Below are 14494 nucleotides of genomic sequence, written 5' to 3' on the forward strand. Positions count from 1 at the left end.
GTAGATGGACAGGAGAAAAGGGCTAAATAAAGAGGGGCTAGTGGGTGGGACTTGTGGTGGTACCTCAGAGGCTGTGCCTAGTGTTCCACCTGTCAAGTGGAGCAGGACCGTAAGAAGCCTCCAAAGGAGCACTAACACTGCTAAGGGAAATTTAACAAGCAAGAAGTATGTATCTGTAACCGCCAAAGGTACTCACCCCTATGCAGCAGTGTGCTACGCTCAGAGCAAAGCAGCTAATGCAAGGAAACCAATGAAAAAGCTCAAAGAGCCCTGAACCAATGAAAAAGCTCAAATGAAGCCCTGAACCAGTAAACCTATAATTAAATAGTCCTACTGTACTTCTCTTGCCACGAGGGTACAGGGTGGTTTCTCCAAGAAAAGATGCCCTGACTTTAAGTGATCAGTCTCAAACACAACTGGATTCATCTGGTCTGAATCCAGTCTATGCTACAGCCACAGAAGTGCAGCGGAGCACAGTATAAAAAAAGCAGAAATACTTTTTACCGTAAATGAAGTAAGCAACTGTAAAAAGCAGCACAACCGAACAGATATTTTACGTAAATTAGATTAAAGCAGCAGTTGGTATGAAATACAGTTAAAGTGCACAAATGTAGAAGCAAAAATTAACTTAGCATTTATAGTTCTCTCTGGAGCCCTTCTAAGACAAGTGTCAACCCGCGCAAATGTGGATCTTAAATAAAACATGAGAACAAAGCAGCTAATGCAAGGAAACCAATGAAAAAGCTCAAACTGAGCCATGAACCAGTAAAAAAAATCAAAGTAAGCTCTGAGATAACCCGTATAGTTTTGGGTACTGCTCAAGGGAAATGTACATTTTATCACTGTGACCTAGTGAAAAGTGCTGGACCTTCCAGCATTCACCTCCAGTGTTTCTAGTGAAGATGAAAAACAGGTGGCTGAAGCAGCGCGGATTCTGCATTGTTTAAGGTTGTAAATAATGACTGGAGCCAAGAGCTGGCTACTGACAATGCATCAAGTAGTATGTATTTACATTTTAAAAGGACACTGTGGCCATGAGTAGGTTTTCATCTGTGGCATGCTGTAGCTGTACACATTGTACTAAATAAGTTAAATACCTAAGGTAGAACCTTGAGTGTTTAGCAGTGGGGGCTTGTGGTGATGACTAGCAGAAGTCAAGATTGCATAGAATGTAGATTGCCCTATCAATATGTTCACTGAGCACCCATTGAAGCTTCATGTGTAGAAATCTGTGTCTTAAACTCGTAAAATTCAGAAAACGAGGGCTTTGCATCTTTGCTAATGATACAAAGTTATGTAGTCTAAGACCCAGGAGGGTGAAGGGTTTGGCTTCACTACCTCTGCTGTTTTTATGTCAGCATAGGCGCACAGACATCAACAGAGCATTTTCTTAGCTTCTGGGGATTGTCATTTTTGGCAAGTGATAGCTGGACAGTTGGTCATGATATTTGACTTTTATGAAAATATGAGAAGTGTGATTAAGTAATGTTGGCAATTTAACCTGGAAATCTGTTGTTTAAATGTTTAAAATAAAGTTAAATATGTGTACAGTGGATTAACCAGTAAACTGAGGTAAATCTGGGATGTTGTCATGCTCCTTTTATTATGTCTTGCAGATGACACGTCACATGAGGATGACTTCCTCTTTATTGCCATTCCATTATCCTGTTTTGCTGTTCTGACTTTGATTGTCATATGTCATGTGTGCTTTAAAAAGTAAGTACTTCAATAATTTTAAAAAGTAGTAACAATGGTCATTACACAGCACAATGCTCAGAGGATGTCACCTGAAGTCCTGATTTGGTACAAATAATGTTTTTGATGCTGACGTTTGTGAGATGGCAATAAATCAAAGGATGCATATACTGTTTCATTTACAAATGAGGAAAAATGTATCATAACCTAAATGATATGGAATTTAAGAAGATAGCAAAAAGAAGGCCATCTTAGAATGATCACAGAATTGTGCCTACATTATCTCAAACTGCATAAAGCTTTCAGGGTGTTTCACAGCAGTAACTGGCTTACAGCCTTAAAGCTTTGCACTCCAGTGTGTTAGATACATATTTTCTTGGGCATGTAACAGGATCAAACTGACAACTGTCAAGAAACAGATTTCACTAACTGTGTCAAACTTTTGTAAAGTCCAGAGAGCCTTTGTGTATTATAAACTGGAGTATTTTGCTGTTATAGTATTTGTTCAGTCTCCCTTTGTTTGGGGGCTGTTTTGAAGTTGAATGGACTGATAAACTAATATGTTCAAATAGTAATTACTAATACCATGCACAAAACGGTTTACCTTCATAATGTCGATCACATCATTGAACCATTTCCGCGAAACCAGAACCGTGAAAACTTTCAAATGTCGAATAAAATTAGAATTTCAACATTTCCGACCATGCCACACCACCACACCAGTGCTACCATGGGTCAAAAAGGGGGTGAGATTTTTGCCGTTCGGAAATTTGGTGTTCAAAGTTTTGAACAGTTGCATTTTGGTATTCACGGAAGCGGGGTCAACCATAATGCGATCGGCATTATGAAGGTAAACCTTACAAAACACCAGGCTGTATTCACCCCTGAGGACCTTGAAACATAATGAATATATCTCAAGAGTGTTCATTCATTCTTCACCAAGTATCCCCAGGAAATTCCTTCATTGATGTTCTTTATAGACCCTGGTACAGTACTTAGTCTGTGGTTAACCCAAACATGTTATCCTCCCTTAGCCAGCATCCATCCTGCTGCCAGGATAAGAAGACGGGACATCTGTGATACAAAGAAGTTGTTGGCTGGTGCTATCTTCAGGTCTTTCTTACCCAGAGACTTATGGCCAAATAGTCCTGTAGGCTCAAATAAATCAACACATGTTAGGGGAACTACAGAAGAACCAAACAGGGATATAAACTTTTGCAACATTTTGCTGTTTTGAACTGTGAAATTCCACATTGATGGACCAGAGCAAAAAAAAAAAAAAAAAAAATTCCATCGTATCTACCCAGTCTTCAAACTATTTTTGTGAATATTCCTTATGTGCAAAAGTAGGGAATTTCTATATTTTTCAAAGTTTTTTTTTTATTACAATGAGGGCAAAATCTTTTTTTCTTTTTTCTTGTTAATGTAAACAATTCCATAGTCTTTGGCCCACAGCTGTCACATTCTGGATATGGATGGTGGGAAGAAATGGCAGTGTTTTAAGATTTAGGGAAGTATGACAATACCCTGTTTCGACTTGATGAGTCTTAATTTGGGCTGGAATTATTTTAGGCTACTGTTTTATGAACTATGACAGCATCATTGCATGCCATGTTACAGAAAGGTGTAAATGTTTATTGCTTCATTATGTGCAGTCCATCCTAGATGCACTCTGTCATTCTAGTAGTCTGCCAGTGGGCAGTATGACTGTTCTATATTGCTGCTTTGTGGGATTTGTCTGTGCTTTCATCTCCTCCCCTATCTCACCTTCTCTTCTGTCACTATTAATTCTGTAGCACCTGTTTCCGTTCACAAATCCTAGCTTGCAACAATTCCCTAATTTTCACTACTCATATTACCTTTGTTGCTAGAAATGTGAGTTCTTTGAGCAGTTCTTTGTCTAAGATGTCTTTCTTTGTCTGTTGAACACTGCTGCCAGGACTCCAAAGCTGTCCCTGCTCTTGAATGGACTACATAATATCTTGCTCTCCATATTCCTACTTGAAGAATTCCTTTTTCACCTCCCCTCCTTTCTCAGTGACACCCATGCATGTTTCAGTTGCTTTCTGTAACAGATATTTTTCCCATTCACATACCCAGGATGTGTTTCATCCCTGTTCTTTCTTTTTCTTTCTTTTTTTTTTTTTTTTTTACAACTCCAGCAGGCACTTCCTCTTTTCTCCCCCTAAGCAGGCTTCTTACTATCCTCTCTTCTGGCCTTTCATTATATCTGAGTGCAGGGATCTCCAGTCTTACCCTGTGTTCCTTCTTTGCCATTCCTCTTTCTGCTTTTTAATCTCTGTATTTGTAGGAACACAGGAATAATAGATACAAAAACACGTTCAGTCTCACCACAGAAACGGCAAATAAGCAGTATAATAAAACAAAAACTTTAATGGAGACAAGCGCTTTCGTGTTTTGTAAATACGCTTCTTCAGATCATGAATTACAAAAAGAACTGGAAGATTTTATACATTGTTACTGTGACTCAGTCACATCAAATTGAACCAGATGAAATCAATTAGTCAATCTAATTAAAGACAGCAATTAGTTAACTAGCTATTCAACAGAAAAAGAAAAAGAACAAAGGTTGTTCAAGTTCAAAAATTTCAACTTTTAGATATAAAACAACATTCTAACATGCAGTTTCATTAGAAAATTAATAACTTGAAAATTCAGGCCATCATATAGTATGTATAAAAGTTAAAGCATACACTCATTAAACTCATGTATTCAAAAATTCTTTAAAAAAACATTATTTTAAAAAACAAAACAAAACAAAAATATGACCTGTAATATAAACAATTTCATACTCATAAACTATTATTAAAACATTAGATATATTTTAAATATAAATACATGATGTGGATGTATAAAATGACCCTGAATTAATTATTACTTATTAATCCTCTCATATAATAGGACATGTATTAAAACTACATGGAGTATATAAATATATATACGAATGACAATACTCAAAACTCCAAATAACTACTTATATATAATAGTCTTTGCTTAACCATTATATAATCTGTGAGATCTATATATTATCTGCATGAGGCTAAAAAAGACCTTATGGAAGCATAGGCATTAAGTCCTGGCGAGTGATGTGCTTTTAATTTAAAAATCCACTCTAACTCTTTACTTTCTAAGTGATTCATATAGTCTCCACCTCTGTTCCCTGGATGTACAACTTGCAAAACCCTAAAAGAAAAGGCATGACCGAAATTCACGGAAATATGCTTGGCTAGTGCATTAAGTTCATTCTTGCACCTGATGTCATAGAGGTGGTTATATATTCTCTGCTTGAGTTTACGTTTTGTAAGTCCTATGTAAAATGCAGGACATTCATTACAGGATGCTAGATATATTAAACCAGTTGTCTCACAAGTTGCATAGCAACTTGGTTTCACACAACTACCTAATGTAGGATGAATAAACTCAGAATCAGTAGATATATATTGACAATAGTTACACTTTCTGCAGGGGAAGGTACCCAACTGTCCCAAGACTACCGGACAGTTTAGAACATTACTCCCTGAACTCGTGCATAATAACTTTTTCAGAGACTTATTGTTTCTATAAGTAAAACTAGGGGTGTGACCAACAATCTTAGCTGTCTTGTCATCAATGGTCAACACACCCCAGTTCTTATAAATAATATTCCTAATAGCTGTAATATCATTAGTGTATGTTGTAATAAAACTCTCTCCATGAAATTAGTCTTGATTCTATGTTTATTATTATCACAGTGACTTTTATAATATTTATAGGACATTGTACATTCCATATCCTGAACTTCTCCTGTCACCTGAGATCTTATTTTCTTAACCATGAAGACATCGTAGCCCCTATCAACAAAAATTCTCTCCATGTTATCAAGTTCCATCGTCCGATCCCTTTCTTGCCTACAAATCTTTAACAACCTATTAAACTGACTCTTTACTATGCCTTTGAAAACATGGCGAGGATGCATACTATCAAATTGAAGTATAGCATTCTTCCAACATTGCTTCCTGTAGAGGGTTGAAGTTAATCTACCCTCTTGTATACTCAAACTGACATCAAGAAAACTGACTGATTCATAAGAAACATCGAATGTGAACCTAAGAAAATTATTAGTGGTTTCTAGATGTTTCATGAAAATCTCAAACTCTGTAGGAGTACCATTCCAGACAATCAGGACATCGTCCACAAAACGTCTGTAAATCAGCACCTTGCTGAAATCTTTATGAGTGAAGAGAAACTCTTTCTCCCATTGATAGACTACTAAGTTTGCATAAGTGTTGGCACATGGGGTGCCCATGGCCACACCAGCTTGTTGTAGATACAGGTCATCCCCATGTGCAAACACATTATGCGACAATACCAGATCTAATAACTGACAAATTAAAATTTCTTTATTGCGGTCTATAGTGGGAAAACATTGGAACAACATTCTTATGGCATCAATGCCTTCATTGTTAGGAATACATGTGAATAAATCTTTCACATCCATAGTTATTAATAGATGTTCTCCTTTCTGAAATTCCAAATTAGTGTTGTCTAACAGATCCAGAAGTTCATAAGTGTCTTTCAAAATAGTGGAGATGTTATCAACAAATGGTCTCAGTGTCTTCTCTAAGAATACTGAGACATTCTCTGTAACCCATTTGTCACCACTAACAATAGGTCGTAGGGGAGGGGGGGTCTATGGCCTTGTGCATTTTAGGTAGGCCTTTAATGGCTGGTGTTTTGGGGTTTTCATTGTAGAAGAAGTCATATAGCTCTTTCGTTATCTGACGGCACATCAACAAATCATAAAATGTGTCATTTACTTCTTTAACTATATTGTTTAACTTTAAAACATCAATTTTTACATAAGTATTAGTCACTAAGCATGTTAACCATAGAATCTCTATAGTCCTCAGTGTTCAACAGCACTACTCCCCCTCCCTTGTCAGCGGGTCTTATAGTAAGAGCTGAGTTAGAGGAAAGTTTATAAAGTGAGCATCTCTCTTCTGGCTTCATATTGAAGTATAAACATTTTCTAGCTCCACTAAAAAAATATTCATATAAATCTCTTTCACACATCCTAACAAAATTATCAACATGTGCTGGTAATACAGGTGAATACGTACTTTTACGTTTACATATATAGTTTCCTACTATACAGTCATTAACGTTGCCTTCTGTTTTATCAGAAAAACATAATTTAAGGGCTACAGTGCACGAAAATACATGTAAATCAATCAATAAGTCATGCAGCACACTGCCCTGCGAAGGAATAAAGGATAAACCTTTATTTAAAACGTTAATGTCAGATGGAGTAAGCACAAACCTGGAAAGGTTGAAAAACAGGTTTGTTACTGTCTTGGTCTTCTCCTCTGTTGTTGCTGGTAGTCTCCCGATAGTTTCCGTTTTCTTCTGTCCCAACCTCTGGAGCGATCCCGTTGGAACACGTTGTTCTTGATGGGAAGAGGTAAAAAACGATCATTACCATCAGAACCATACTTCCGTATGGCCCCTAGATCCCTAAGTGTAACAGAGTTATGGTCAGCTTCCTGATTAGGTAACGGTGTGGATACAGTTACTTCAACCCCTCTAGAAGGAAGCATTTCAGGAGGAGTGACAAAAGGAGTATTAGAACTACCCCCAGAACTCAAAGATCTTATTTCTGCTGAGGAAGAGGCACAAACGCCAGCTGCTACAAGCGTAGTGTCGTTAGACGCTGTGTTACGAGCAGAATCGCCCATCAAAGTGGCGCGATCTGATCTCTTCTGCCAGACAAACATGCCCCCTGTTGAGAAATCCTGGAAGTCGCGCTGCAATTTCTTATGTTTAATTTGCTGAAGTTTAATAAAATAAGCATCCACTTGGGCATAGATACTATCAAGTTTCTTAATGCACGAGTCATTTTTAAAATTGTCACGAATCTCACTATTCAATCTGGACACTTTGGATAACAATTCTTGTTCAATAGGCTTAAAATAGTCAATGAGTAACTGTACATATTTAAAGCTAGCATCCAGATTGATGTCCTGCCATAGTTTTAACAAAACTGGATGGCTCTCCTCATATGTAGGCATGCAGAGAATCCGCTTGCCTCTGGGGACGAGCCGAAAATGCAGGCAAGCCTCCATGTGTTTCCTTTGCCAAACTAGGCGTTGCAGCCTAAATAGATCATTCTCCAGCTGTCTGGATAAAGAGTTAAATTGTTCCAAATTGTCTGTGTCATTGTCTATAATCATTGGGGTCAATACCTGCAGATCCAGAGCCAATAAAGGATTAACATTATTGTTAATGATACTTGTCCATCTGTTGGAAACTGTATTGGTCTTCGGTTCCGGATTGTAGTCCAGTTCAACATTCGTGTTAGCCATACTGTGTGGAAAGGCAGTTAAATAAATAAAATGTAGCAAAAGAAACTGCTCCTTCCAATGGAGACTGCTCGTCACAAGCCAGGAATAGTAGATACAAAAACACGTTCAGTCTCACCACAGAAACGGCAAATAAGCAGTATAATATAACAAAAACTTTAATGGAGACAAGCGCTTTCGCGTATTGTAAATACGCTTCTTCAGATCATGAATTACAAAAAGAACTGGAAGATTTTATACATCATTACTGTGACTCAGTCACATCAAATTGAACCAGATGAAATCAATTAGTCAATCTAATTAAAGACAGCAATTAGTTAACTAGCTATTCAACAGAAAAAGAAAAAGAACAAAGGTTGTTCAAGTTCAAAAATTTCAACTTTTAGATATAAAACAACATTCTAACATGCAGTTTCATTAGAAAATTAATAACTTGAAAATTCAGGCCATCATATAGTATGTATAAAAGTTAAAGCATACACTCATTAAACTCGTGTATTCAAAAATTCTTTAAAAAACCATTATTTTAAAAAACAAAACAAAAATATGACCTGTAATATAAACAATTTCATACTCATAAACTATTATTAAAACATTAGATATATTTTAAATATAAATACATGATGTGGATGTATAAAATGACCCTGAATTAATTATTACTTATTAATCCTCTCATATAATAGGACATGTATTAAAACTACATGGAGCATATAAATATATATACGAATGACAATACTCAAAACTCCAAATAACTACTTGTATCTAATAGTCTTTGCTTAACCATTATATAATCTGTGAGATATATATATTATCTGCGTGAGGCTAAAAAAGACCTTATGGAAACATAGGCATTAAGTCCTGGCGAGTGATGTGCTTTTAATTTAAAAAAACACTCTAACTCTTTACTTTCTAAGTGATTCATATAGTCTCCACCTCTGTTCCCTTTTTCTTTTTCTGTTGAATAGCTAGTTAACTAATTGCTGTCTTTAATTAGATTGACTAATTGATTTCATCTGGTTCAATTTGATGTGACTGAGTCACAGTAACAATGTATAAAATCTTCCAGTTCTTTTTGTAATTCATGATCTGAAGAAGCGTATTTACAATATGCGAAAGCGCTTGTCTCCATTAAAGTTTTTGTTTTATTATACTGCTTATTTGCCGTTTCTGTGGTGAGACTGAATGTGTTTTTGTATCTACTATTCCTGGCTTGTGACGAGCAGTCTCCGTTGGAAGGAGCAGTTTCTTTTGCTGCAACATAGGAATAATATTAGGCGAGTAATCTTGAGGACCGTAAGATGCCTAGCCATATGCACCTTTAAGAAGACAGACTTAAGTGTTCATGCCATCCTTGTGAAGCGTTTAATAGGGCTTACCTCTCAAATTGAGAAGGACAGTACATGGCAACCCTGATGTAAATCTATGTCTACCTATCAAGTCATTCAAGACTAACCATAAAGGTATCCAAGGCAGTACTTTGTTTGACCTGTTGTAGCAGCAACTTATTCCATAGGCTGGGAACCTGCTGTAATGGAATCCTATCCCTCCAGCAAGACTTGTTTATGCTTTGGTGTGGATTTGGGTCCCTAGTGTGGGTGTTGTACAGGCACTGCTTTTGTGAAGAAATAGGTCAAATCGGATTGATTGTTTTGTGACTCCAAAGGCTGGACACCGGTCACCTCAGAGCTGAAGGCTACTAATTATAAGGAAAGCCATTCTAATCTTTTGGGGTAGATGAAGTATTTACAACTGTTAATTGTTTTGGTTTGAAACCTTTAGAAACTTTCCAGTTGAGCGATATGATTGGATTTGTACGTACAAAAGGGTCCTCTTGTGTTGATGTCTTCCCTGTTTTTGTTTCAGTAGCAGTCATCCTTCTAATGTGCAGTTTAAGTAATCTCTCTTCCTTTCTATCCCGCCTCCAGCTCCCACCTCACTCCATTGGTGCCAGGTAATTTGAATTATTTTTATATTTCACAGGCTGAACTACTCTTGCAACATTTTTTTTCCTAAATGTGACATATACTTCTCTTCCTTGTGAATTTTAAAGCAGTGTCTTTTCCAGTTGCTTACAAAGATTGTAGGGTATGTGATCTGTGCCCGTACTCCCTGTAACTCATAGTCCATCCATCTATCTAAGCACATTATTTTTTTTTCTGAAAATTGTACAGGCAGTCTGCTGTTCTAATATTTATGCCACTGTAGGGATTGTTTTCAGTATACATGCCTGCCTTAAAGTTTCTTACTTCTCTTTGTATGATAGTAGCAGATCTACATGACTTGGGGAGGGTCTGCCTTCTTGTCCATTCCTAAGACTGTTCTTGTATCTTCGGCTGCTTTGTCAGGCAGGCTAAATCTTTCCTTTAACAAGCCCAGTCAGACCTGTTCAAATTAACCACTACCTATTGTTTCTGGGTTCTCTATAATATGGATGCTGTGCAATCTTGACCTGTTTTCATAGCTACCCACTCCACTTATTTTTCTAATTGTGACAGCTTTTTTGCCAATCTCCTGCATTTCAGGTCATTTGTTGGACTTTTCCCCCCTGAGGTTTAGGTGTTCTTTTCAATGTGCTGTGTTGGCAGTACTGACTTCTCCCACATCCCTCACCACTGTAGTTAGCTTTTGGAAAAAATACGTTTTTTTTTTTTTTTTTTTAGGAAATGTCATCTTAAAGGTAGTCAGTTGGCCCAGCAGAATTTTGGATATGATTCCCTTTTGTTACTTTTTTTGCTAGCTTCTCGTTGAAACCTTTTTTAGGGATTTTTCAGGTGTCCTCTCCCTGGTCAGCCATCCATCTTGCTTAAGCTTGCGCCACCTTATTCAGAATGGTGGTTTCACTCATGCTATACAAAAGCACCTTTCAAGACAGGTTTGTAGCATGACACAGCTGTAATGTATTGAGATGATTCTTTGTATTTAGCACGTTGAAATTCTCTATCATAGGTCAAAAAAGGTCAAACAGACATAATAGTAGGGACAAGGCAGGAATATAGGTAGATTTGGTTAGGTTTGACTGATAGCAGCAGAAGCAGCAAATTTGTCATTGAACTGAGATATTATAAATCTTGCATTGATTTTAGCAGATGTGGTTAAATAAAGTGGGTGATCACGGCAATGTCTTTTGCTATTTTACATTTTCAAGTTTGGCTTTCCAAAGTATGACCCTGGCTGATTAGGTATTTTCCGGGGTCACCAACAGACAGCTGACATGGCATTCTCAGTGTCATTAGATCACAGTATGTTTAGACAGGGAACAAGAAACATTACGGTATGTGGACAAAGACACATGTGGATACCAGAGCACCTTCATTTATTACTGGAATAAGTTGCAGAAGGAGACAGGAAATCTCTATTGTCAGTGTAAAGGAGTCAGGATTTAAGTGAAAGGTATAGATGCTGCAGTGGACAGATTGTTATTGTTAGGATTTTCTAATAAGAAACATGGATAGTCACATACTGCACTGGCATGAAAATTATTAGTGAGGCAGCACTTTCTTTGTTTTATGTGTCTTTGTTTGCCAAGGCTGATATTTTTCCATTCTTTATATTGTACTTACGTTAAAAGAAAATGCTTGATTCTTTGATTGGATGCTGCGACTCTGAAGCATTACATATGTAGAGGTCATACATAAAGAAAAATTAATGGTTACCAAAGAAAGAAGAGAAGAAACAAAGCTACAGAGTAATAGGGTTCATGGGGTTCACGATGGTTATACAGGGTATGAGAGAAATGGCATGAAAGCAGTCCTCTCAGCAGTTTCTGTTTCCATTGTTGCAAGCTGGATGCATAATATCAAGCACTGTGCATATAATGTTAGTAGACATGAAAACCATGGACAGACTAACTCTCCAAAATCAAATGTTTAATAATAAGATGGAAAGTGGACGCAGTGTTAGTAGGCCTGAGAACAGGGTAGCAGAAGCAAAACCTTTCAACATTTTGAAATTAGCTCAGCATTTTCTACAGACTTTGCCTCCATCAGATTTTGACTGGTTAGAAAACTACGTCAGTAATTATCAGATTGCAGTTGTGGCAGCTTTACTGCATCAAATCAAGTTTCTTAGGATGAATGCTGGCAAAAAAATCAAGAAAATTACTACGCATGACAAACAGCCTTAATATATATATTTAACATGATTTGGAGATACAGTCTTAGCTCTTCCATATGGAATGGTAAAAGCAGAACATGCTTTCTTGGCTGATAATCTCATCAGAACAGATCCGAGAAATGAACTGTCCACTGCTATGCTTGAATCATCAACTCTCATAGAAGGACAGTTACACACACTGTGGGTAACAGTGGAAGGACAGATGTATAATGACAAACTTAATAATTAATAGTAAGTAATACTTAATAGGTAGCAGAACATTGAAGACATTACTTGAAACTCATGCTGGAACAATTTGATTTACAAATGAAGGCAGGAAAGTTTTTGACTGTAAATCTTGTTTAACTTTTAAAGACTGTCTGTCATCAAAGGTCTCGGCAAAAGAATATATTTGTAAGTTTTGGTATTTGATCATTTCTTTTCAGGGTTTGCAACCCTGATCTGTAAATTCTGGTAAGCCAGGAATTTAACACCACTGATCACAGCAACTAGAATTGAGAGATGCCACTGGTCACAGGCATCCACCTAGAATAAGTTCCCTAAACAGAAGTACTTTTTCCCCAGTCCCAGTAGCCATGAACTATAAATGTTCATTAATAATAAACTATGACTATAATAATAACAAATCATTGTGTTTGGATAAAATACCTGTGTGTGTAATAATACCAGTTGTGATTCTTAGTTATAAACACACAGGTGTAACAAAAATGCTAAGTTCAGTGGTGAATGACCAATTCAGAATAATCAGCTTTCTCAGACGTGATCTTGTTTTCATAAAACATAAACATCTAAATCCAAGTCTGTAGTACTGTGTGTTTTATAGAGAGAACCCTTAAGTCTGTCAATAGTCTAACTTAAACAAAAATTATAGCACTGATAGGACTATAGTGACATGAGTTTCCAGTATCACCTCCATCCAACAGAGTCATATATATTTTCTGTCTCCTAGGATTTGTGGAACAAGGCTGCCAGCTTACATTCTAATCTCTTTGAGCTGAGACTGAAATTGGTCTGTTGTGCTCAGTGCTCCCTCCACCTTGATTAACAAAGTCAAACGGATAAATGAATATGTTATTAGGTCATACAAAATTAGTTCTGTTGGCTGTAAAGGTTCCTAATGCCACTGAATTCCTGTACTGCCTGTCCTCTTTATGCTTTATCATATGTGTAGGTCATCTGTTTTCTGCCTTTTGTACAACTGAAAGAAATTTGTCTCCTGTTTTCTGCCTAGATTTTTGCTTCCTGTAAAGGAGTAACACAAAATTCAGGATTCAGCAAAGAAAAAACATTGTTATTTGCACATGATTGTGTGTGGCCAAGGAAATTTGTGTGAATCTCCCAGAACAAAGGAAGAATACTCATATTTAAAATAAAACCACATTTTGCAACCAAATCAAGTATCTCCAGATCACGCATGCCAATGTAAAAGGAAACAAAATTAAAAAGTTAGTACTGACACATTCTTAGACTATCACATCCTTGATCATGAAAATAAACAAGTTTTATTTTAATTTCACTAACTACACCAAGTACTGCAAATGCAATGTCAACTTTAATGAAATTTCTTCACTTTTTTATCCGTTTCCATGTTTTGTAATTTTATACTCTTCTTGGATGCACCCAGTCTAGTAGTCAGTGATTTGCAGAGACATTAGAGTAAGAATAGTGTGATAGCAGTGATAACAATTAACATGGAAGATTTCCAAATACTTCCGTCTCAGCCATAAAACAGATTAGTAGACCTTGCCCATTGTGAGCTTTTTTATGTTTTTGTTCAGCCATGTTTTGTATGATATCAAAGGAACTACAGACAGTTTCTGTTGTCCAGTGTGAAGGAGCAACTCTTTGCTCTTGTGACTGAATAAGATTCATAGGATTCATAGGTTAGTACTAAGCTAACTGCCCTTGTGAGCCATTTTAACCCTAGCCAATTATCCCTTGTGAGACTCAAACCCTGCACCTTGTGTCTGTAAGATAATCACCTTAACCATTAGACCACCCTCCCAACCATCTACAACAAATATCCAGCCCTTTGAAGCTAGCACAAAATGTAATGCCATCCTTATTCTGAAGCACAGCAGAATGTATTGCAGTCATTTCAACAGTAGTCAGAGTAGTTGATTTTAAAATGACATTACTCTGTATATTTAATAGTTTGGATAGTTTTCTCAGGTCCCAAATAGATATAACTGCTCCATAAGCTGGGTGTATGTCAGCGTAGTATATGACATCATCACCCATGTCCCTATGTACAAGTCCCTTGAATACAGTGTGGTCCAAATTATAATGATAAATCCGTGATGCATCGACTTTGCCAACATGATTTT

General features: G+C 36.9%; 1 protein-coding gene across 4 annotated transcripts in view; it reads left to right on the forward strand.

Moving 5' to 3' along the window:
• LOC122816784 (interleukin-4 receptor subunit alpha-like) overlaps positions 1 to 14494 on the forward strand; it is a 635553-nt gene that overhangs the window by 411580 nt on the left and 209479 nt on the right. For all 4 annotated transcript variants that reach the window (XM_044089808.1, XM_044089809.1, XM_044089806.1 and 1 more), the window contains exon 7: positions 1617 to 1716. In XM_044089808.1, the coding sequence (XP_043945743.1) occupies positions 1617 to 1716 (100 nt within the window). The remainder of the gene's footprint in view (positions 1 to 1616; positions 1717 to 14494) is intronic.

This window comes from Protopterus annectens, chromosome 12.part0, assembly GCF_019279795.1.
Source record: "Protopterus annectens isolate FY-2018-M chromosome 12.part0, PAN1.0, whole genome shotgun sequence".
NCBI lineage: Eukaryota > Metazoa > Chordata > Ceratodontiformes > Protopteridae > Protopterus > Protopterus annectens.